This window comes from Tetrao urogallus (genome assembly GCF_951394365.1).
Source record: "Tetrao urogallus genome assembly, chromosome: Z".
Lineage (NCBI taxonomy): Eukaryota > Metazoa > Chordata > Aves > Galliformes > Phasianidae > Tetrao > Tetrao urogallus.
Window position 1 is genome coordinate 15,139,531 of NC_136816.1, and position 23,273 is coordinate 15,162,803.

Consider the following 23,273-nt stretch of genomic DNA (forward strand, 5'->3'; position numbering starts at 1 on the left):
CAGTCTCTTTCTAGCATGGATTCACGGCCACCCAACCACTGGGTCTGTCAAAACATCTGTACATTTTCTATATGTTGCATAACAGCTGCTTTCTCTCTCAGTAAAGGTCTGCCATTTCTGGCAGACTTTTCCTTTTGCCTATTTACATGTAAATAACGTTGAACCTGCAACATGACACTATCTATTGTAACATACATTTTGCAAGGGAGCACAACAGTGAAAAGAAGTTAGCCTTAAAATCTATTTTGTACAAGTGTTCTGTTGTACAACTCAAGTGCTAAGCTTATCTCAGCATTTCTGTTTATCCTTATACTGTATCACTGAGGCAATTTAAAAGTACTTTTACAAAACAGAGTACCTGACTTTTTTTTCCACACACGGCACATATAATGCATATCGACCCCCCCTACCCCATTAAGGTATAGCACACACACACTGCAAGAAAAAAAAAAAAAGGAAACTAATAGTTAATAATGCTATCATGTCGCCCATCCTTCAGACAGCCGCATGCGCTTGACAGAGGGGCTTTCCCTTTCGTCCGGCGAAGGTCTGGTGAGTCCAATGGGGGAGTGGAATTCATTCCGGTGGTCTTCTCGGTCGCTCCCGTCGTAGGAACTGCTGCAGCTGCTCAAGCTGTCGACGGGAGACCTCCCCGCCTCATGGCGCGTGTGCTGTGGGTATCTCGAGGGGGTGGTGGTACGGTCTCTAGGAGGAGAAACAGGTTCTGACTTGATGTTGAGGCTTTGAGTAGAAGGCAGGGAGAGATTTGTACTCTGAGATAAATGAGTGCTAGTGCAAGCTCTGTAGGAGGAAAGGAAACCCAGTTACAGACGGAGGAGGCATGGAGCCCCCGGAAATGCACAAACACTCACACAGAACACCAGTGTAAAGGCTCACGCAGTGTCAGTGCGTGCGGACAGCATGAGGACCACTTTCTATGTGGAATTAAAAAAGGCATGGAGACGGAAACACCACGGCAAACGTGGCTGGCTTGAGCAAGACATGCCCGAGGTCTGAAAGTAGTCTCTTTAATTCCCTTCCTTTTTTTTTCCTCAAGCATCACAAGAAATTTTGGAAGCTGAGCCTTTGCACTGTTGGAACCACCTGCAGGTTTCTTTATAATTAATGCTTGTGTGCGTGTATGCACTGATGGCACAGGGGAGGCATGGGTTTCTGTGGGTTTAGTTCAGTTTGTCTTATCCTTGTTTACTTCAACATGGGAAATCAGGTGTAAAGTGGAAACAGAAATTTGGGCCCTGTGCATTTTAAGTCTTTCATAACCGAGTTGAAATTAATCACCTTTGGATTAATGTTAATAGAACTCAATCAGCAGGGTAGGGTTTAGATCTGATTTTATGGAATAAATTGATTAATTTGTTATTATATCCAGAGCATTTATGGATAAACTACCGAAGAGAAGTTAAGGGAGATGGCAGAGGATTGCAGTGCATGACTGACAACCTGACTCATAGGATGCTTAGAACTCCAAGATAAGCTGCTATCTAAAGTTTTTCAAAGGCTGTATACTTGTTCTCCATTTGTTTTGCCTCAGCGCATTATTGTGGGCAAGTTTGGCTGAGGAAAGATGAGATAAGAGGGGAGGAGAGAACACTGAGCTTGCACTGAATGGAAGAAAACGAGATCCGCTGCAACTACAGAATGCTTTCTACAAAAGCACCACCTACTGGCAAAACCTGACATTTCTTTTCGTTAAAACAGCTATCATGAGAGGTTTCCACTGAGCTCTTGAACACTGCTTCACCTCAGGGACCATTTGCTAGGCTGAAGTAGTGTCAAACCCAAAGACACAGTTGCAAGATTTCTAATAGTGAAAGAGACTGAAGACAGAGGGGAGGAGAGGACACAGCCTCAGTAAGATTTTAAACCCCAAGGTTCAAGCGGAATAAATATTTGGACTCTGAACGATGGAAAACTAAATTTGTGATCCTTTCCATTTATTGAGAAATTCCACTTTTTCTGATATGTCATGGACTGTGATCTGAGCTTTACTTTACCAATAGTTACTGTAACTTAGGAAAGGTAAAAAGTCATTTTCTTTTCTTTTGGCAGATTTACAGTGGACCTATATGGCATAGTTACTGAATAATATCAGATGCTGTAGTCATGAGTTATTGCTCAATAATGTGTGAGCCTTGTTGAACAACACAGAAAGCAGGATGTTCTGCCTGCAATTGCTTCCATCTACCCTTTATTACTATACAGAGAAGTGTGTCAGAATTTGCAGCATCAAGCAGTGAGTAATAACCCTCTAAGTAGCAAATGTAGGCAGTTTTGTTAAAGAAGATTTTTTTTTTTCCTTTTCTAACTATTAGATTACACATATAGGAAACCATAAATATCAAACGTAGTCATTCCACTTTAGTGAAACACTCCACATGTTTTCTGAAAAACTGTTGAAAAGAATCCAGCAACAATCAAAAATACTTTCCGGGTTGGTTTTGCTTTTCATTTCCAGTGACTTTATTTTTCATTTCCTTAGGACATGCTAGGACTTCATATGGGGAAACAGGCAGCCAGTTTAGCAAGTACAATATGATTACATACTATTTTAGATGCCAAATTCATAGCTAAACCTGAAAGTCCCTTAATACAGAACACTGGATCCTGGCGATTATATCTAGGAGTGTTTGATTTGAGTAGACAATGTGTACTTTGCAAAGCTGGGAAGAGTTGAAAACTCACACTACTTAAAAACAGCTATACTCAGTCTCGTTTGTTCACTTGGAACCTACTCATATTCCATTCCATGACAACCTCAAAGGAACAAATCCAGGGTAAAAAGCTGTATTGTCTGAGGAGTAGAGCTTGTATTGCTACACTGCAATTTATTTAGCAGTGTTTCAGAGGGAAGTGTGAAAACACAACTCTGTAGACTTTTCTTTAGATCCCTTCTGCTTCCTTAGAGGCATTATGCAAACACCTGGCATACAGGCTTTTAGTAGTTTAAAAAATACTACCTGTATTTTGAGCACACTTTTTATAAAGTGGGAAAAAAAAAAGAGTTAAAAGGGCATTTAGCAGGTAAGAACTAATTTTTTTTTTTTTTTTTAAGGTTTTAAACAATAGAGCTATTTAAGCAATTGATGCATATTGTCATTCAATATGTTTTAAGGTTCTGCCTGTTAAAACATATTTTTCCGAGAAATCTGTTTCTGAAATTTAACATGTATATATTTTGGTGACTCTATTCTATGTGTTGTCATAAACATTCTCAAATGTTTCTACAGAATTTCATGTAAGTCGATATGATCAAATGCAAGAGAAACCTAATGTTACGAATAGAAGCGTATGGTGAATGAGTACATACTCAGTTGCGGACTTTCACCTGTACCCTCAACAAAGGATGGATTTCTGTGTAGGACAGAAACTGCATTGTGAAAAAATGGCAATTCTTTTTGCCACTAAATGACCTCTTCTTGTGTATGTATGTGTTTGAATGAATGCAGAAACAGTGTAATTTTGGCCTAGGCAAGTCCTACTTTTATCATTTGAAACCTACTCTAAACTCAATGAAAAACAAGAAGTTTTTGAATATGGAAAATCTATTGAGAAAATGTAACAAATGTCTTTGTAGGATTATGTTTAACTATAAGGCACTCACTGTCTTGCAGTCCACTAATGTTGACTTGATTAACTTTCTCCATATATTGTACTGAAAACATTCCACTTTACTCCTTCTCATTGCCCCTGTGAAGTTTAAATTTTATGCAGCAGTTACTATTCAGATCTGTGTGAATGAAAACATGAGTTTTACTTAGAGTACAACCCTGACATGGGAGAAACACTGGTTCCTATATGCATTCAACGTGTTTGGGAGGTGGGAGGCACATCAGGGTGCAAAGAGCTAGCCAGCAAACTCTGTCCTTGTTGATGTAATGAGATCAGCTTTGAGTGGGTCTCTGTTAGAATCTCCAGCTAGTGGAAGTTCAGCATTCACAGACAGCAGCATGGGTCAGTAGTGATGTGAATGAGCATCACATAGGCTTTTACAGGGAGTGAGAGTGAGAGTAATAAAGGAAGAAGGAACTTCGTGTCCTTTCTGTTATGGCCATACTTGTTTCTTTAAATTTCCTTCTCTTTATATCTTCTTGTTTCAAATATGCATACATATGCAAATGCATTTCTAAGTCTGCACTTATATTTTAGGAAAGGCAAACTTTCAGCTGTGGATGATACCTCAGAAAGAAAAGATCTTCTCCTAAGCTGCAGATTACAGAATGAGATAGTTTTCTATACAATAGACATGAGGCTGAAGAATTTAGATAGCTCATTTCAAAGATAGGAATGGCTGCAGCAATATTTAGATGAAACCTGTAAGTCTGAGAAGGAATATATTTTGATTTTTAATAGAATTAGCATGTAATTTTTCTAATTACAAGGCTGAAAAGTACCATTTTGCTTTCTTAAATTTGGACTGTTGAAATGTCTGACTAAACACCCCAGTTATATCAGAAGAGATTTACATTGCTATCCTGTTCACAGCCTCAGCAACTGAACTACTCCTATGTCCTCAGAAACTCTCCCTCAGGCTTAGTGGTGCAGTATGGCTTACAGATCTCCAGGTGTCTGAAAGATGGTTTTGACAGTGCTTCTGAAACTGTTGAGGACTTTTGTGGAGCAAGCTAACACATTTAAGCACACCCTATTCTATTTACAAGTCATATGTTTCTGCCATGCATTATGGGCAGAATTCTCTCACTGAGGACAGGAATTAGGGTGCTCAAACATTTCTACACCTATTTTCTTAAATTCCTAGTGAAACACATTTTTGTATGATTACTTTTCTATAAATTCAAGATTAGGCTAATGTGGACAGATTATGACTTGTACAATTTCAAGGTTGTTTTTTTTTTTTTAATAATCCAGAAGCTAGTATAGATCCTTCTGCATGTACAACCCTGTGACTGAAGTAAAATAAAGAAATGCATATGATTTTCTGCACGCATAGAAGGCTTTGCCAGAACTGCTAGTGAAGCTGCTTTCATAGCTGAATTCATTTACAAATCACTGAAAGAATAATAATAAAAGTAGTGACTTAGAATATATTCCACTAGCCACAGCCACTACATTTTGACATACTGTAAGATGAATTAGAAACAGATGATAATGTGTGACGTATCTGAAAAGGCATGTAGCTAGTTTAGGATTTAATTTTTTTTTGTTATCCAAATAGTGTTATTACATTCTTTGGTACACCACTGAAAACAATCAGCTTATTGGAATAGGCTGCCCAGAGAGGCTGTGGATGTCCTGTCCCTGGAGGTGTTCAAGACCAGGCTGGATGGGGCTATGGACAACCTGATACAGTGCCTGATACAGGTTGGCAATACTGCCAGTGGTAGAGGTGTTGGAACTAGACAGCCTCTGAGGTCCCTTCCAATATGAGCCATTCTATGATTCCATGATTGTAAGGTTATACACTGAAATCTAGTCTGAATTTTCAACTTATGCATGACTATAGGTATCTTGTTGTACAGTTAACCTGAATGCTGCCTGACAAACAGCACAGCTCAAAAATAAAATAGAAGAAGCATAGCAGACAGGTATTAAGATCTTTTCATTTTACTAACATGGGAACTATTTCAGTTATAAGTATTTATGTAGTTAGTACTTATTATGCTAAATTATATTTCTGATGCTCAAAGGGTTTATATTTCTTCCAAAAATTGTGTAGCTGTTCTTTAAAATTTCAAACCGATTTACATGGTAAAGAAAATACATTAATTTATAAAATGTATTCAGATAAACTAGGAGAATTTTGAAATTTAAGCCATATTGATTGTACTACATACTTTCAGATTACAGCAGCTGCCCTGCAAAAATAATGGCATGTGTGCAATGACTTTTTTTAAAAAGAAGAGTTTGGCTTTGCAAATCCAGCCATACATTAGCACAGACATGGAGTAATGGTGAGTGCCTATGATCTTGCTCAATATAGACAGCAGATATCGGGATCTTTGAAAATCATACTCTTTAAGTTCACTCGAATAACCAAATGTACCGCTTTTTCAATAATGCATGAGGTGAATTCCCTGTGTGAATACTGAAATGGTTAAACATAGTGCTCCACCGGTCTTGGAAGAAACGTCTTAAAATTAGCCACTAGAGGGCATAACATTTATCCTCAAGGCAAGAAAATCACCACGAGTTCTAGGGGTTTACGGGTTTTAGTCCTAATTGTGTTATTTGCTTGTAGGAAACATTTACAAAGAAATGAAACTTGAACATCAGATCTGAGAAGGAGTGTGTATGTGATTATAAGGTTTAATTTTAATCCCAGTTCAAATCATTTTGTCACTTTTGATTTAGAAGTACTCAGTGTTTAGACATTTTTTGATTTTATGTTTGAGCTACAGTAACTGGAAAAACTGGAAATAAAAAGCAGAAGCGGAAAAACAAAGCAATAGCACAAAGTAAGTGTTTAGTTTGGTTGTTAGTAGTGAAGAAAAATGCTATTTAAAGAAACAGAGTGAAACAAGAACAGAATTCATCACTACACTATTGAGGAAATGTAATGGACACAGAATATTCAATTTTAGGTACATGGCAAACTTTTCATGAAATATGTTGTTCCAGTTTTGGGCAATGGAGCTCTTATACACATGGGCTGACGTTGTCAGGATGTATTTCATACTTGGGATTCCTGGGGACACTGAAGTTATTGCAGAACATTATAACAGTTTAAAAAAACAACACAGTGCTTACCCCAGTTGGCTGAGGGCAGATGGCGGCATATTATGTAGGTGTTGCTGTTGCCAGCCAGTCACAGAACCAAGATGAAGAGCACTGGCTGTATTAAATCCAGAGAGAGATGATATATCTGCACTACTCAGAGAATATTCTAGATTTGAAAACAGAAAAGAAAATAATTAAAAGAGTATTAAGAAGGAAGCATGTAAATAATAACTACCATCATCATTTTCACATGTCACTTAATAAGCCTTTTAATCTTAATTACACCAATCACATTAAGTTGCAGCAGAAAATCAGACTCTCCTCTTCCCTTGGCTCATTAACTTTGGAGTAAATAATGCACTAATAATTATTCTGTAATTTACCAGTTCTTTTTATGGGTCTGGAAGATCCAAAGCCTTTCTATCTACCATAACTATACATGCATTCTCATAGAGTCAAAAACCTGAAAACAGAATTTGATCATAGTCTTTGTTGCAAGAAAGTAGACTGTGATACGTACACAGTGCACATCTTCTATAAAAAACACAGGATTATGTGGATCAACATGATCTATACAGTACCAATGCGCAATGGGAACAGAAAATGATCTCTTCGGGCTTCATTTCTAGAATCTGCCAGGTAACTAAGCAGCAGCCTACAAAGATACTGAACTCTATTTTGAAACCAGTGAAACTGCTTGTTGTCATTACCCTCATAATTTTAGGAAGACGCACTCAACTACATGAAATTATCTGTTACATTAGGAGTTTTAGGAAGTTTCTTTAGTGTCTTTTCCTTTAGTAAGGCCAATGAAAGAGAGCTATCAAAGCAGTTTTCCATTTGAGTAAAATAGTTAGCTTTTAAGTATGTATTTTTTGAGTCCAAAGAATCGCAGAAAGGTTAGGGTTGGAAAGGACCTTTAAGATCATGTAGTTCTAACCTCTTCTACAGGCAGGGACACCTTCCTCTAGACTAGGTTGCTCACAGCCCCATGCAGCCTGGACTTGAATGCTTCCAGAGAGGGGGCATCCACAACATCACTGGGCAACCAGTTCCATCGTCTCATCCCTCTCCAAATATCATGACTAAATCTACCCTCTTCCAATTTAAAACCATTTCCCCTTGTCCTGTCACTACGAGCCCTTATAAAAAGTCCCTCCTCAAATAAAAAGTCCCCTGTCAGAGGAACAGATAAAAAGCAAATGAAGTGTATCAACCTATGGGCTATGAACTTTCCAGTCTCTTGCAAGGAACAGCAGGTAATTCATTACCTCGAGACAGACATTTGCCAGCATCCTGCTCCCTCCCCCTCCTTTCCATTTTGTGCTGATACTTACCAGTACCATATGTTGTTGAGATGGCTGATGGGTATCCTCCCATCCCTTGCCCTGGTAGAGTAGGAGTTGCTACGGAAACCACTGGAGTAGCCAATGACTGAGCAGACTGGGAGTTATTTATCCTCTGATTCTTTTAAAGTAAGTAAAATAAACATATTATTGACTGGGTTTAAGTCATCTGGGTGTATTACCTTTCTGGGTTTGATTTGTGCACAAGAAACAAAAGCTGATACAAATTTCTAGAAATTAATCATTTAACATGTGGCTTTTATGAACTCTGCCAACCCTATCATTTACAAGCCTTCAAGAGACCAGTTGTCACCATAGTAACCCATTACATCAGTATCTCCTAGGTAACTGAACTACTAACAAGGAAGATTGATTTTATTGTGGGTAGAAGAACAGATCGTGTGAAAAACCATGAAATATGTAAACTCTACCCTCACTGTTTTCCTTTTTTATTCAAATGTAAGGAGACACAGAAACAGAGAGAGAGAGAAATAACCCCAGGCCCTGATTCGGGAATGAGCGGCACCCCAGGCTGCTGGATGCTAAGCTCTTACCAGCAGATGGTGCTCTGGTTGCTTCGTTTTTGGCATCAAAAAACTTCAGAGTGCTAGGTGGCACCGCAACTACGCGTTTAACTCGGGCATTACACGCTGCGTGGTAAAAGCTGCTCTCGAGAACTCTAATCCTGTGAGCGGCAGGATAAAATGCGAAGGGAGCCACCAAAAAAAACACACCAAGGCTGTGCCATCTTCAACAGCACAGGAGTGCACGCTAGCAAATCATCAGCACCAAGCGAGCTTTATTGTAGTGTAAATAATATGAATACGTGCAACAACTGCACCTTGTCTCTGTATTGCTACATTTCAAAAGTTGTGATGACCCTTTTGTTCACAATGCAGTCATAGTAAAGTTTTCCATTTGATTTCAACCAGCATTTCATCGACACATATACCAATCATACAAAATAAAAGATCTTATGTTTTCATTATTAGGATGAACATCACTACCACTTACCAGGAGCAGATCAACATCCTCAGACTGAGTGCATAGGAAAGGAGCATTAAAAATCAGTGAATGTAGATATTTACCAGGGTGCATTATAGCCTAGTGAATAGCTTCATCTGACAGGGGCGGAAAACTACACACTTTCTGAGCACAGTTTGGAAAAAATAACACTTCACAGATCTCTTCTTTGTCCTTCTAACAAGATGCTTCTCAGCTTGTGAGGACAATCTATCCACTTTTCAGCATGAGCCTTTCTCTAAGAATTCATTACTTTTTCTGTAGCCCCACTGGCTGCAGATTGTGTTGCTATACCTGGTTTCAGGAGACCTGACTATTCACAGAATCCCTTGGAAAGTATCAGTTTTAAGGACCTTGGAATAAATCACTTGATGCAGACAGCTTGTCACGGCTTGGTCGACTTTGAGGGCTGCCCTGTAGGAGACTATTTATTACTTATCCTCATAGAGAGCCCAGCATCACATTTACGGGAAGTTTTAGTTCGATGTTCAAAGTTAATTTATAATACATCAAGCGAAGGCAGCTGTTTTAATAGTGTTTGTTACATAATGGAAAAACTTGTTTATGTCAGCACGTAAATTTACCATCCAGATCTTTTTTTAATCAAACTCCATTTTAATGTTAAAACACTAATGAAAGGTTTACTTGCAACTACTAACCCACTTCTGGAAGGGTTCTGCAAGATACTCACATGACACCTTCATGATTCGATCTTTAACTGTAACAATCTGCTTACATTTTGTGAATACTGGTAAGAGGTACAGCAATTTGATGCTCCACTCTGTCATGCTCTATCTGCTTACTACATCTCCTTCTAAAACCTGACTTTTGTTGCTCAGAGTGGTAGAGTTCAAATTAATTTATTTGTAGTTAATTTGCCATCTGCTGAGGGTCTGCATGGCTAAATATTTAAGAGAAATATATCTGGGGTTAAATTCAGGCTTTATGAAAAACCCAGGAAAAGATCTTCCAGTTATCAGGAAGGTGAGTGAAGAAGTTCACACTGTTCAGAACACATTTTCTATTTTGTAAGTTCATAGAAAAAAAAGGATGAAGTAAAAGTAGTTTCATAAAAGCAATTAAAATGAATCTGCCTAAATCTTTAGTTTGATGTCGAGCCATAAAGCCAGACAGAAAGATCAAAAAAGCAAGAATGTGGAATGTTATTCTACTTTTTTTAGTTGGGTTAGCAGGCCTTGAAATTCTTAAATATCTTATCTGAAGGAGATTTAAAAAAAAGGCTTTTAAAATACATTACCACTGATGGCATTGTATTCTTGCTGCCAGGTGGAATAAGCACACGGAGATCTGGTTTACGGTTGTTCATTCCCAAATTCATTGGAGGCGGAGATTTTGCTTGCATATTCTTGTTCAAGTTGCCAGGTGAGACCAGCAGACCTGGTGAGTTGCGGGGGTTGCCATAACCATTTCCTATTTAGAAACAAAACAAAACAAAACAAAACAAAACAAAACAAAACAAAACAAAACAGAAAATGAAAAGAGTAAGGGAGAGAGATTATAAACTCAAACATATTTCTTAGTACTAAACATTAAAACATTCCAATTCTACAGTTCAAGGTAAATAATTGTGCTACTTATTGTATCTTTGCAGCAAAAAACCAACATGCACCATGTTTGAAACAAATGTAAGTTGTTAGTAAGTAAGCTTTCTCTCATGGCAGGTGACATCCAGTGATGTGCTGCAGTTATGACATTACACGACTCTCTTTACCATGATATTACATAGCACAATATACTATCTGCTCAAAATGGCCAAGATCTTACTTGTTCCTTAAAAGAGAATCAGGAGTTTCAGAGAATCTTACTGCTTAAATAAAGTCAAAGCCACGCTGCATTTTCTTGACAACTATGGAGGGTTCTGCCTTGCCTGACTCAGCCCTTTCCAGTTCATGATTTTGTTTTGTTTTTAAACAAAGGATGAGTATGGTGAGGCTATAATTTCCAGAAAAGGCAGGGGGAGGACTAGGAAGATTCTCAAATGTTTTTTGTGCTCCCTCACCACAGTTTTTGGACCTGATTCTGTCAACACTAAAGTCAATGAGAACAAGAGCATAACCTTATTTGGAAAATGCCTCCGTATCTTTCATCTTCATCTCTTGCTGCTTTCTGCAAGCCCTAGGAATTCTGACAGGCAAATGCTTCTCTTCTTTCTTTCTTTCTTTTTTTCTTTCTTTCTTTCTTTTTTTTTTTTTTTCTTCAAAAGGGAGTTTCTTTCTCTCACTAAATGGTATTGGCAATTGTTTTTCAGTACTATTACTGACACCTACATGCCACTAAAAATGAGATCTTTCTTTTCTACCCATTAAATTTCATTTGCTACTCACAAAGTCTGGAGAAAAAAAAGTGACTGTAATTCTCTCTCTAATGGTCAAGAGAAATCCAGAAATTGCCCAGTCATAATAAGAGAGTTGATTCAGGAAGAGAAAGCTTTCACAGACAAATACCAAGAAAGTAAATGTAAATGTTAGGGAGTTTCTGTTTGGGGCTCATCTTTAATTTTCAGCAAGAATTAATGAGTGTGGAGCAGGCCCATGAGTTAGGTGTCCTGAACCTTCATAATTTCCTCTGTAGTTCCAAAGGCAAGAACTACAGTATCTCACTTTTTCACATTGAGTGGCACTTACAGCCCTATTGGACATGAATGGATTATGGGACTAAATCTGAGAAATCTGTAAGGAAGTCAAAAAGAGACGGTAAAGGAGAATGGATCAGCTTTATAGTTAGAATAATGTGTGTCCAAGTGTGATTAACATTAAACTATATTTTTAATTTGCAAGCACGCTGACCAATTGTATTTACCAGATCAGAAAATCCACCAAAGCAAAATCAGTCAAAGGCTCTTACACACAAAACCCCTTCAGGCTCCAGAAAACTCTGAATTGTGAATGTTATGCTTGGAACAGCATGAAAAGTATCATTAAATTGCTTGACTTCCATATTCTTCAGGTACCTTTAGCCACTCTTCTGGCCAAGCTGTAACAATTTCACAAGTCTTGCAAAAAATAATTAATCAAATAATCAATCAATAATTGATCAAAACATAGAAGCACTCGAACAAATTCAGAGATTTTTAATAGAAGTGTTCTTTACGCCCAATCAGTTTTGTATTTCCATAATAAGAGTAAGTTACAGTCAGTGAGATAAAAATGAGTTTATTAAAAGAGTATATTTCAATCTTATCAATTTAAAGTAGGAGAACTCTGATGAGAGTTTTCTATTTTGTGTCAGCAGCCTTTTTAACAAATGAACAATTGCTCTAAGTGCAGATATGCTCCTTATTATGCTCTAATTAATGCTACGCATTGTTAAAGGCAGTGGAATTAGAAGGGATATTTGGAATATACAAGAATATTTTCTTTCAGAAACTACACCACCTTTAAGAACTTCATCTAAGACAAACTGAATACTGCAAAACATTTACATGGAGAAGTGATCAACAGAAGAAACTGAAGCAAAATCAGAATTTCTCTGGTACTGGTTTCATACAGGAGAAATTTTATTAGCAGGAAGTAAAACTACCTTGTGAAATCTGTTGTATGACAAGAACCTGGTCAGAAAGTTAAAATGAAGCTGTTTGAATAAGCATAATTTTCATGCAGCTACTTTATTCTGCAATATGCAACCAGAGATATTTGATGAAACAGCACACTTTATAATTTATTTGTTTTTTTCTATGACTACAGAAAAAAAAAAAATCCTTACATTGCAAAGATTACAAGGAAAAAGACAAAAAAACAACTGTGTTCTGTAGAAATTTTACTTCATATAATTTTCTGTCAAAATTAAGAAAAAGAAAGGGCTCTTTTCAGAAGAGGCACCTTTATCTTCAGGAACTTCAATCAAACCTTTATATTTACCTATGAGTACTTTGAACAGTGATAACATTTCTTGTATTTATATTTTTAGAACATCAAATTATTTTTAAGCACTACTGTAATCTTCTCTTTACCAGCAGATTTCTGCTGTTCATGGCATATTATGGTAGCTAGCATTTTGGAGCCATATAATAACTGTTCCTCTTTCCAGCCACCAAACTGTTATTCTTTTGGTATCGTGTGGATACAGGAATGCAAGACTGTGGACCTTAAACCAGTGATATAGAAACCCATCATTTGAAAATCAACGATGAATGTGTGCGTGTGGTTTACTGTTAAGAAGAATCTGCATTTAAACCAGCTCTTTAAACTGTATCCTCTTTACTCAGAAAGCCCTGGCCTGTTCTGAGGCAGCTGTCCCACCTTCAGATAAATCCACCAAACAGAACAGTCTCATTTACATGCAGAGGCAAAAAAAAAAAAATGCACGAGACTTCTAATATACAAATTAAGCCTTCCTTCATCCTATACTTTAAAATTACGCTCTGCCTGGACAATTATCAATTTAGATGTGACTGTATGCAGAACATCACATTCCACTATCCACTTGAAAGCGGAGAAATTACATGTCATGTATGAATGGATTTCCTGATTATAGATTATAAGAAAATGAAAAACAGATGGATTTTAGAGCAAGTTGGCTTTACGTTTTTATTCGGTTAAAAGCCATATTTTTGCTGGAATTGAACATTTAAAAACATTACGGATATGATTTGTAACGCACAATGAAAATAAAAACAGTAGATGTGCAAGTTTTAAAGGGCATATGTCACAATTTGTAAATTGAAAGCATTTTCAATTCAAAAAGTTTTCAGAGAAAATTATTTTTCCTCTTGTTTTGAGGAGGTCTGATTTGAAAGAGTAACAATGTTTTACACAGAAAAGAGCTTGTTTTTAGATAGAACTCACAGAGCAGTGTGTGTCATGAAACGCAGTGCCAGACTTTGTACTGGGACAAAAATGGCAGAATATATAGACAAATGCCTTGTAAGCATAGAATGCTCTTCTTGGTCACGTTCCCACATTCTGCAGCTAGGCATAAGTGCCACTGACTTTAGAGGAAATTCTGTCCAAGTAAAGACTGCATGACTAATCCCTACAAAATTGCTTAAAAAAAAAAATCCATAAAAAAATTAGCTTTATGTGCTACTAGCTAGTCAGTCAATACGAATTAAAAAAAACAATATATTAGTATGCTATCTGCCCATACTGCAAATTTATGCACTAATATCTTAAATTGTCACTTCAATTTTGCAGCAATTTAAGGATAGGAGCAAGGTACAAGTTATTTGAGACAGGAGAAGGAGCAAAATTTATCTCTCCTCCTTCAAAGTTTTGTCACTGGCATTGCAGTTGTAGCAAAGTGGTTGTAATTATTGATGTTCTCAGAGTTAGGGCAACGCTCCTCAAGGGAGCATTTAAGAAAGGAGGCTTTCCATGTGTTAAAGTAAAACAAATGAAGAGTGAATTATTTATTTCCACATCAGCAGTGTCATGATTCCAAGTCTCAAATTCTTGAAAAATTGGAAAATTTTTGCATCCTGATTTCTTGAAGACTTGATCCTGTCAAGTTCCTACTTGGTTTTTTAATTTATTATTTCAAAGATACAAAAATATAATGAATGAACAAAACCTCTGTCTCAGTCTCAGAAGTACTAAGAGCAAGACTCACAATCATCTTTCTTTCATTTACTTTAAAGCATTTCACTCACTGCATGGGTTGATCTTTGCGTACCTGGAATGCATACCCCCATTAATTTTAATAAGAGCCTTCAGATTTTTGAACTGTTTTTAATAAATATTGATGGTAATTTCAAGTTCTCAACAATCATTTGCTCTTACACACAAAAATTATCATAATTATTGCACTAAGAATATTCACTTTCCAGGAATATTTGCCTTCCATCTCATGGAGGATACCTGTTTCTTGGTGGGTTATGCTAAATATGTACATTACATATATGACACTGCTGTTGTCCACCAAGCCTCTCAGAAGAAATCTTAAATTTAGAATGAATCTACATAAATACGAGATTTGGTTAGGATAGGATTTAGTTTGGACTTTAAAATGTAAAAAGATAAATAAAAAAAGTAAAAAGAATCAATGCAGTAATAGGCATTTTGCTAATTTTAAATTCAGTTGTGCACTCTTCACTTGGCTTTATTTTCCTCTTCTTAGAAGAATGGTAATTGTACCTAACAGTATTTGAAAGGCAAGGAACAGGTTCCTTTTCTCTTTTTACATCTTATGTGTATAATTTCTTAACTCACACACACTGTTGGAACAGGCTATTATTTAGCACTCTAACAAAAATGATACCAACACTAATGCACTTATGCCAGGAAGCTGCACTGATTATTCACCTACACATAATTTTTTAGAAGATAACTTGAAGGTTCTGAAGTGTTGTGTGCTACTCATGTCACAGTACAAGATTTTTACTAGCAGGAAGTGGCAGAAGGAAACCAATATGCAGACAAGCTCACCCAGAAAAAAGAAAATTTTTACAGTAAAGTAGTTCTCCATTCCCACAACATTACTTTACTGTACCTTCTTAATGGAATTACTGGGAGTGAACTGAGACAAATGCAGCTTACAAAACATACTTCCATGCACCTTTTGCCACAGCTCTGGATGCCCTGCACCTGGCTGGCACCTTAGGAACCTCATCCTCATCCCCCATCCCCAGCTCCCTGTCCCCGCAATGCTGTGGAAGCACGCTTGCCATCATAAAGGATATGAAAACCAACTGCTTCTCTTTGTATCTCCACACTGACTACTGCCAGCCACCTTATGTGGATGAAGCAGTCAGAATTAATTTCTAACCCTGGCACAAGTGCCATCTAAAATTTGTAACACGCGTACAATCTAGTCTGCTTAGAGTATTTGCAGGTGCTCACAAATACTACTGAAAAGGACACGTGTATCCCCTCCTGCAGCAAGTAGGCTCAGATTTCCTTCAGGATAGAGAGGATCCTTCTCAGGGAGAAGCTGACAGTAATAAGAGAGACTTGACACTACAGAAAACACTGCTAATCACATCTCTGGAAATCTAGGGCCATCAGTCCTGAACAGAAGAAACCTGAGATACTTTTTTAGCAAAATGGAGAGATAGATGGGTTTATTTCCATGCAGGATAAAAGACCACGAGAACAGTGTTCTGATCACTAAATTTCATGCAAATATTTTACTGCTTGGCCAAGTGTGTAGCTAAGTACAACTGCAAACCAACCTGATCTCTAATGCTGAGGTGATGTTTTGTTGTTATATTAAGATCCATATTTGAATGTTTCTAAAGAAGCTCTCACACTAAATATTCTGCCACTTCAGCCTATGCTAGTAGTTGACACCTTAATGTGGTACATGCAAAGATGGCACCTGGCTACAGGATTAGCCTGTGGCTGCCTATATAGGAGCAAGCAGCCTTTCAAAACATTTCTTACTGCACTGAAGCTTCCCAAGCTGCAGGCAGATATATCAGCACAGCTCTGGACTTCCTCCTTGCAATCACTGGAACAGGGGTATCTATATGACATGAGCAGCAAAGATCTGTCTCAAGATCTGCATACACTGGGAAGGAGGAAGAGTGCTCTGCCTTCGTCAGGCTGACACAATTGTGTTTAGTCCTTTCTGCTTCCTCAACACTAAAGGAAAGCAATAGGCAGCCCAGCTCCAGATCTTGCTTGTGTTTTTTGATTTTGAAGTATTGTCAATATGCTTAATATTAGCTTCAGTGTAAAGTTCTATATTTCCTATATCTTTACCTCCAATTGTATTGTTTTACTTATTTCCAGTTTCACAATACAGTTTTATTCAAATGAAGTTAATTGTCAGCATCCACGGTTATGTTGAAAAACAAGTTTTTCACATAATCTTGTTTATCTTGAATCTTCATATAAACAGAGAACTACTGGATAGAGACCAGAGGCAGGCTACAAAGATGATCTGGGGCCTGGAGTATCACCTTTATGAGGGAAGGCTGAGAGACCTGGGACTGTTGAGCCTGGAGAAGAGAAGGCTGAGAGGAGATCTCATCAGTGCTTACAAACACCTAACTGACGACAGTCAAGAGGATGGGACCAGTGAGAGGACTAGGGGTAACAGACACAAATTAGAACACAGAAAACGCTTTTCTGTGAGGGAAACAGAACACCAGAACAGGCTGCCCAAGGAAGTTGTGGAGTCTCTACGGCAATATTCAAGACACACCTGGATGCCTTCCTTTGTAACCTACTGTAGGCAACCTACTCTAGCAGGGAGCTGGACTGGACAATCTCCAGAGGTTCCTTCTGACTCCTGTGACTCTGTGACTCTGTGTGATAAGCAGCATAGTAGCTAAGCAGTGAATTTTAAGAGGAAAACGCTTAAGAAAACTACAGAGTGCTCAGTTTTGTGCATTATAAAGACTATGCTTTCTGTAGTTCAAGAAGGTGGGAACTGCTTAATGAACATCGGAGCAATATTACTGTGTTTTTTAAGACCAAACAAGACTTAGGGACCAGACAGCCACTTGAAAGTGTACTGCCATGGTGAAAGAGCTAGCCTACCTCTGCCTCTGGCACATTTTCTGAAAGTCTTGCACTAAGTGGCACAGACTTGATCACACAATACATGCAAGATGCACAAATGATATAGGGACCTAACCTGTCTGAGATAACCTGCACTTAGGATAATAGCTTAATCCTTAGTTCATAAAAAAAATATATGTTTTACACTAAGCTGAAAAAATGATCCATTCTACTTCTGCCTAAGCAGAAATACACAATTACCAGTTTTTTGTTTTGTTTTGTTTTGTTTTTAATGTGAGATGTTCTAGTTTGAGAAGAAAGGGAAGAACAAACTTATGCAAGAGGGAAAACCACAGTGCTGGAAAATAAAGTGTTTTCTAACGATACATAGGAAAAATACATGAGCCTGGGAAGAGCAGAGGAGTTCACTCCTCCTGACTGCTTGCATGAGAGCAATTGACACACTGCTTGCTTTTGAAAAATCATTTGCTTATGATGAGCCCCTTGTTTTTTTGGGCATTTGAAATAAATTATAATTTCACAGGAAATGCTTTTTTAAGTAAGAAGTATTTCAGGACAACAGAAATACCAATTTTAAAAAGAGTACATAATTTAAAAGTGTATTTTCTTGGTACCCCTAAGAAATTTTAGAAACTAATGTTGTTTTTTTTTTTTCTTTTCTTCTTAAGCATATAGCCACATGTTATATTGACTATTTTTGCTAATGGAAAATTACTGAAATATGATGAATGCATAGTTTAAAATGTCAGAAAAATCCCAAAACTGTGTATTTTAAACACAAATAACACAGTCTTATTTTTCTAAATTTCCTATGTTGTTATTACAACCAATATACACACAAAAGGAAAGTGTTCTGCACACAGATAATACTGCTTGGATTTGATCTGAAATTTAAGCAGATGCAAATAAAAGATCAGTAATTAACTGATTCCTGTCTCCTCTGGCATTATTTCTCAGAAACTGTTCCAACTGTTATCAAGGGAAAAATCAGCTTGCCAGAGATTTGGAAAACAACTGGAATCTATGGCTCAAATATCTTAATTGGGGAATCATGTTAAAAGTTAAAGGGCAGAGGTCACATTAGCTTAATACTGCCAGGAACTTCTGCATGTGGCCATGGTCCCAGCTTCAGGAGGTTAAAAGCATTTCTTGCTTTACTTCTCAGAGCAATGTTACTGCTGCATTTCAGATCCTGAAGGCATCAACTGCCTCTTTCAGGATAGACATGGAGTCCAGATGTTTGCTGATGTGCAAAGCCTTTTTATATGATATGAATTGGAACAAGAATATGGATTGCAGTGTGCAACAGTAGATAGTCTGATGTTCTAAAGAGCAAGAATGCACATACAAAAATGCCATCAGCATAGAAATTCCTGTCTCATGGATGGAAAGCAAAAAAAATAAATATTCCCACTGACTTCACAAGGAAAATGATTTTATCTAAAAATCCAAATCACTCTAGATGAATATTAGTTACTGCTTGTCATATAGGAAAAGAAGTCAATCATGCCTGTCTTTTAAGTCCCATTTATAAAAAATCACAGTTTGCATGACTCACTTAATTGTTCATTGCATGTGAACTTAGGGCTTTCTCCCTTTCAATCCTTTCAAGCTGTCTTTTTATAAATACAAATATTGAGACATTAATAATAGAGATGATGAGACAGAGAATAACTAAATAAATTACTAAGTCAACACTTACACAACCGATGGAAACAAAACACAGGCCAAATTTCCACATATTTTCAGTGACGTCTACTAAGAATGAGCTTACATGAACCTCTTTGGCAAGGTCATGTGAGCCAGCTGAAAATACACACATCTAACTTGTGCATTCAGCACTCTCTGCAATATTTTGTCTGACTTTTATGTGGACTGCACAACCATCCTTTCAAATTCACACTCAAAAGTTTCATTGTCATGAGTTTTACCTGTATGAAGAGAGTCTGAACAAGCTGTATTAAACAGATCAGTTGCCTAGGGCAGGAAAAGGGCTTAGTTTTGTAAAGTCTTGTGTTGACTGCTTACATGGACACAAAATTCATGTACTATTAGATGAACTGTTTCCTTCATAGTACATATTAGAGAATAAATTCCAGCGTTCTCACTAGGGAATCTCACATTTATCACCGATCTCATACTTGTAGGTACTTCCCGTAAGACACCAACTTTTAGACCAATACGGAACTGAAAAGAATGTATTCTCCAGAACAAAGGCAGGAAAAGCAACTGCTACTGGCATTCAGGGAGTGGAAAAAGGGAAAAGAAAAATCGTTATGCTTTTCATTTCTTATCCCCCTCCATGATTTTAAGCCAACCTGTCAATTTGTGATTTCTTATTGTTTGGGTTTGGCACTGTTGCATCATGAACTCTGTTATGAATGACTGCATGTTCTTTCTCTTGGACTGTACACTTCCTTGAACAGGAACTGTTTACTATACTTTTGTACCACATCTTGCCCAATCCTTAGGTGAGAGGTTTGTGGGCAACTGCACTTACTGAGCTAGAATGGAAGGTTTGTGACTGTCATGTTCTCCTCAGCAGACCCAGTACCAACAGGTCGCCTGTAAACTGCAGCTTGGAAATAATAGTTCAAAGCTCACTTGTTTGTTTAACTTATTACACATTTATACTTAAGAATTATCTTCTCTTGCCTATGCCAAGCATGATTTCAGAGTGCAGTAGAGAATATTTAAGTAACTCTTCAAATTTTCATTTTTTTAGTACTAGTTTGCTTATTTATATTTAAGACTTCAAAAGACACAAATGGAATTAGGTGCCTTTGAAAACCCTTTTCTTTTCTTTCTTCCTTCCTTTCTTTCTTTCTTTAAAATCTGCATAATAAACACATTAGATTTAAAACTTTATATATAAATATATATATATATATTTTTAATGTTGATTTTATTATTTATAGTGGTTTAAAATTTAAAGAAATTTTGCTGACCAACTGGACCTTATTCTGTTCAGAAAAAAGCTTAATTATAAAATAAAAAATATCATAATCTGAAAACCATAGTAAAAAAAGTATATCTTCATCTGAAATACAGTGAGTTTAAAGACCAAAAGCTTAAAACACAGAAAGAAAAAAAGACTTTCTCCAATACAGATCTATTTCGATTTTAAAACTGTTGATTACTTTTGAAGTTTAAATCTTTTATCAGTACTCTAGATAAATACTGAATTACTGTATAAAATTTGAGTACAGATTATTTGTAGAGCTAAAACTTCAATTTTACAGTTGTTGTTTATTTCTGGTGAAATTACTGTTGATTTAGCTGGTTTTATTATTGACTAAATCTGCTCCCCAAAATTAAGAAGAACTTCACACAGTCCATTAAATAAACTGGTAACACGCCACTTCTTATTTTCTTGTTAGTCACAGCAAAAACCTGATGGATGTGACTCCAGAATGTAACTGTGATCCAGAAAACTGACTTGAGTCCAAAAAGTTCTTGTTCTTTCTTTCAGTCAAAAGCCTTTGGTTTGACTTTGCTGTAATTTAGCAAATGCACTAAATGTGAAGTTCACTCCAATTTTTTGGCAGTTGCTACTATCACATGATAGAAATGATTCAATCAGGTTTTGGCTTACAGTAAGCTTGCTTTAACAAACCTGAGATAACCTTGGTTTAAGTTAAATATACCACTGCTGGTATTTAGTTAAGCAGGATAATAAAGAAACAGTCACCTTTCTTATATTCTGGTAAGTCCCAAGGTAAATTGTAAATTATTTCAGGGTTATTACTTAAAATAATCAAACCCATCAAAATAATAGTTTTCAAAACACAGGCTCAACTAATCTTCTACCATCTGTGATGCTGCAGATATAATTTGTAATAATGTGATTTGTAAAAGTAGTGCAGAAACTGAGGCCTGGTGTTAGCAATCAAATGTGGTTTCATTTTGTAGTGACAGAAATGAAACTGTATAGACTCCTCTTCATGGAGTATGTTATTTTGAATACATGCTATTTTTGGACACTGCAGAAAAATGCAAATTTATAATGTGCATGCTACCAGCTTCTAAGATGCCAATTAGAATAAAACACAGAGGTCTCTGTTTCTTTTGAGGAATGATGAACAAAGAGAACTTTTGATGTTCATTCTTCTGTCCCCTTAAGAGAGGGGGCTGTCCAAAATAGTGTCATTGTAGAATAAGGCAACTAAGACAGAGGATTTGACCTTATAGTGACCTTTCATCTTCCTTCAGCCCTGTATCAAATTCTTCCTCCTATTCTGCATCTAAGAGATCTGGAAAACACTTCTTTTATGGTGTTTAAAGTCTTATTGCCAGTTAAAGAGCAAAGACTATTCATACGATTAAATATTTACAATGCATTCCCAGCATTGCTCCCAATATATATGCCCCTCAAATCAAATGCCTACTCCTGAGTTAGATTGCTTGAGAGCTTAGTGCATATCATTTCATGCAGGAGATGCAAATTTTGAGTTAGTGAGAAATAAGCAATCCCTCTTACTATGCTTATATATGCTTTTAATATATTTTCAAGAAAATAATGTATTTAAAAAGAAAAAAAACATTTTAAGCTAGCATGTTGATATACAGATTTTATTAAACATGAAGATTATTTCACCAAATGCATGTGTTGATGAGCTTTTAGTTTAGTATGTGCCTCTTTTAGAAGAAGACATTGCTTTTGCTAATTACTTTCCAACATCTTTTTAAAGAAACAGAGAAACCAGGAATGAGACAATGATATTTCTTAAAAAAACAGTAGAGGGAGCCCCTTAATAGGGCAATCAATTTGACTTCCTCTGCTGTCACTCTTTAAGTTCTTACTATACATGAGATAAAAAACAAACAAACAAAAAAAACCCAACTAAACAAAAGCAGATAAAATAAGAACCAGAACAAATATTTATCTTTTTCACACAAAAGATAATTAACAAAACTATCATGCTTACTGTATTTTCTTTTTTTGTTGACAAAGGATACTAACACCTAAGTTCCCCTGGTTTGCTATGCTACTGCTAAATTAATACAAAACGACCTCTCAAAGCATCAGCATGTGTTTAAAGCAGTCTTTTGATACACTGCAGTTTCCATTTTACTACAGAGGCATCACACAAACATCTGTTACTCATCTATGTGTGAAGATAAAAGGGGGTGGTCTAAAGCAGGATGATAAGAGCCAAGAAAAAAGAAGATTGCTATATCCAGAATTTCTATATAAGTCATTTTATGATAGTGTTAGAATCAGGAAATATATTGGCCTTGGTTTACAGTGCACAGAACTGATCTTTCAACTATTTTCCCCTACCGTTATGAAAGCAGTTAACTCAGTAACATGAAATATGTTCCATGTAAAAAAACTCCACTTATTTTCTTTAAACTTATGTGCTTACTTCTAAAATTGAAATGGAAATCTTGCCGTTGTCTTTTGTAATCTATATTTGTAATAATGCAACATCACTGACATTGTGAACAAACTACTGAGTTTACTCAGCAAATAGGACTGTGACAACGCTGCTTTGGTTATACCGACCTTAACAGCCCTTACAGCTCTCATTAGGTTCATAGGAACAGAATTAAAGGGGCTCATCTTTCCCTCTCGTGATTATATGGGAAATCCTTTTCCCTGCCATGTCCGAAAGCACTTAAGCACAAACGTAAAGCTAAGTTGTTAGTTTTTGATTATTTAAGAGAATGCTAACAGATTTCAAAGTTCAGAAGTGGTCTTAAACCTGGGCTTGAAATCAAATCTGTGCTCAGTAGATGAAAGTTTAATGAGAAATTCAATAGTGAACTCAGTTCCACT

General features: G+C 36.7%; 1 protein-coding gene across 1 annotated transcript in view; it reads right to left on the reverse strand.

The window, feature by feature from the left end:
* Positions 1–479: 479 nt before the first annotated feature.
* Positions 480–23,273, reverse strand: part of MEF2C (myocyte enhancer factor 2C) — a gene marked incomplete at its 3' end in the record, with an annotated part of 128,694 nt that continues 105,900 nt past the window's right edge. Inside the window, exons 9-12 of the mRNA XM_079548132.1 lie at positions 10,324–10,496; positions 8,034–8,163; positions 6,727–6,862; positions 480–801 (exon numbers count right to left, since the gene is read on the reverse strand). Coding sequence (XP_079404258.1) covers positions 480–801; positions 6,727–6,862; positions 8,034–8,163; positions 10,324–10,496 — 761 coding nt within the window. The remainder of the gene's footprint in view (positions 802–6,726; positions 6,863–8,033; positions 8,164–10,323; positions 10,497–23,273) is intronic.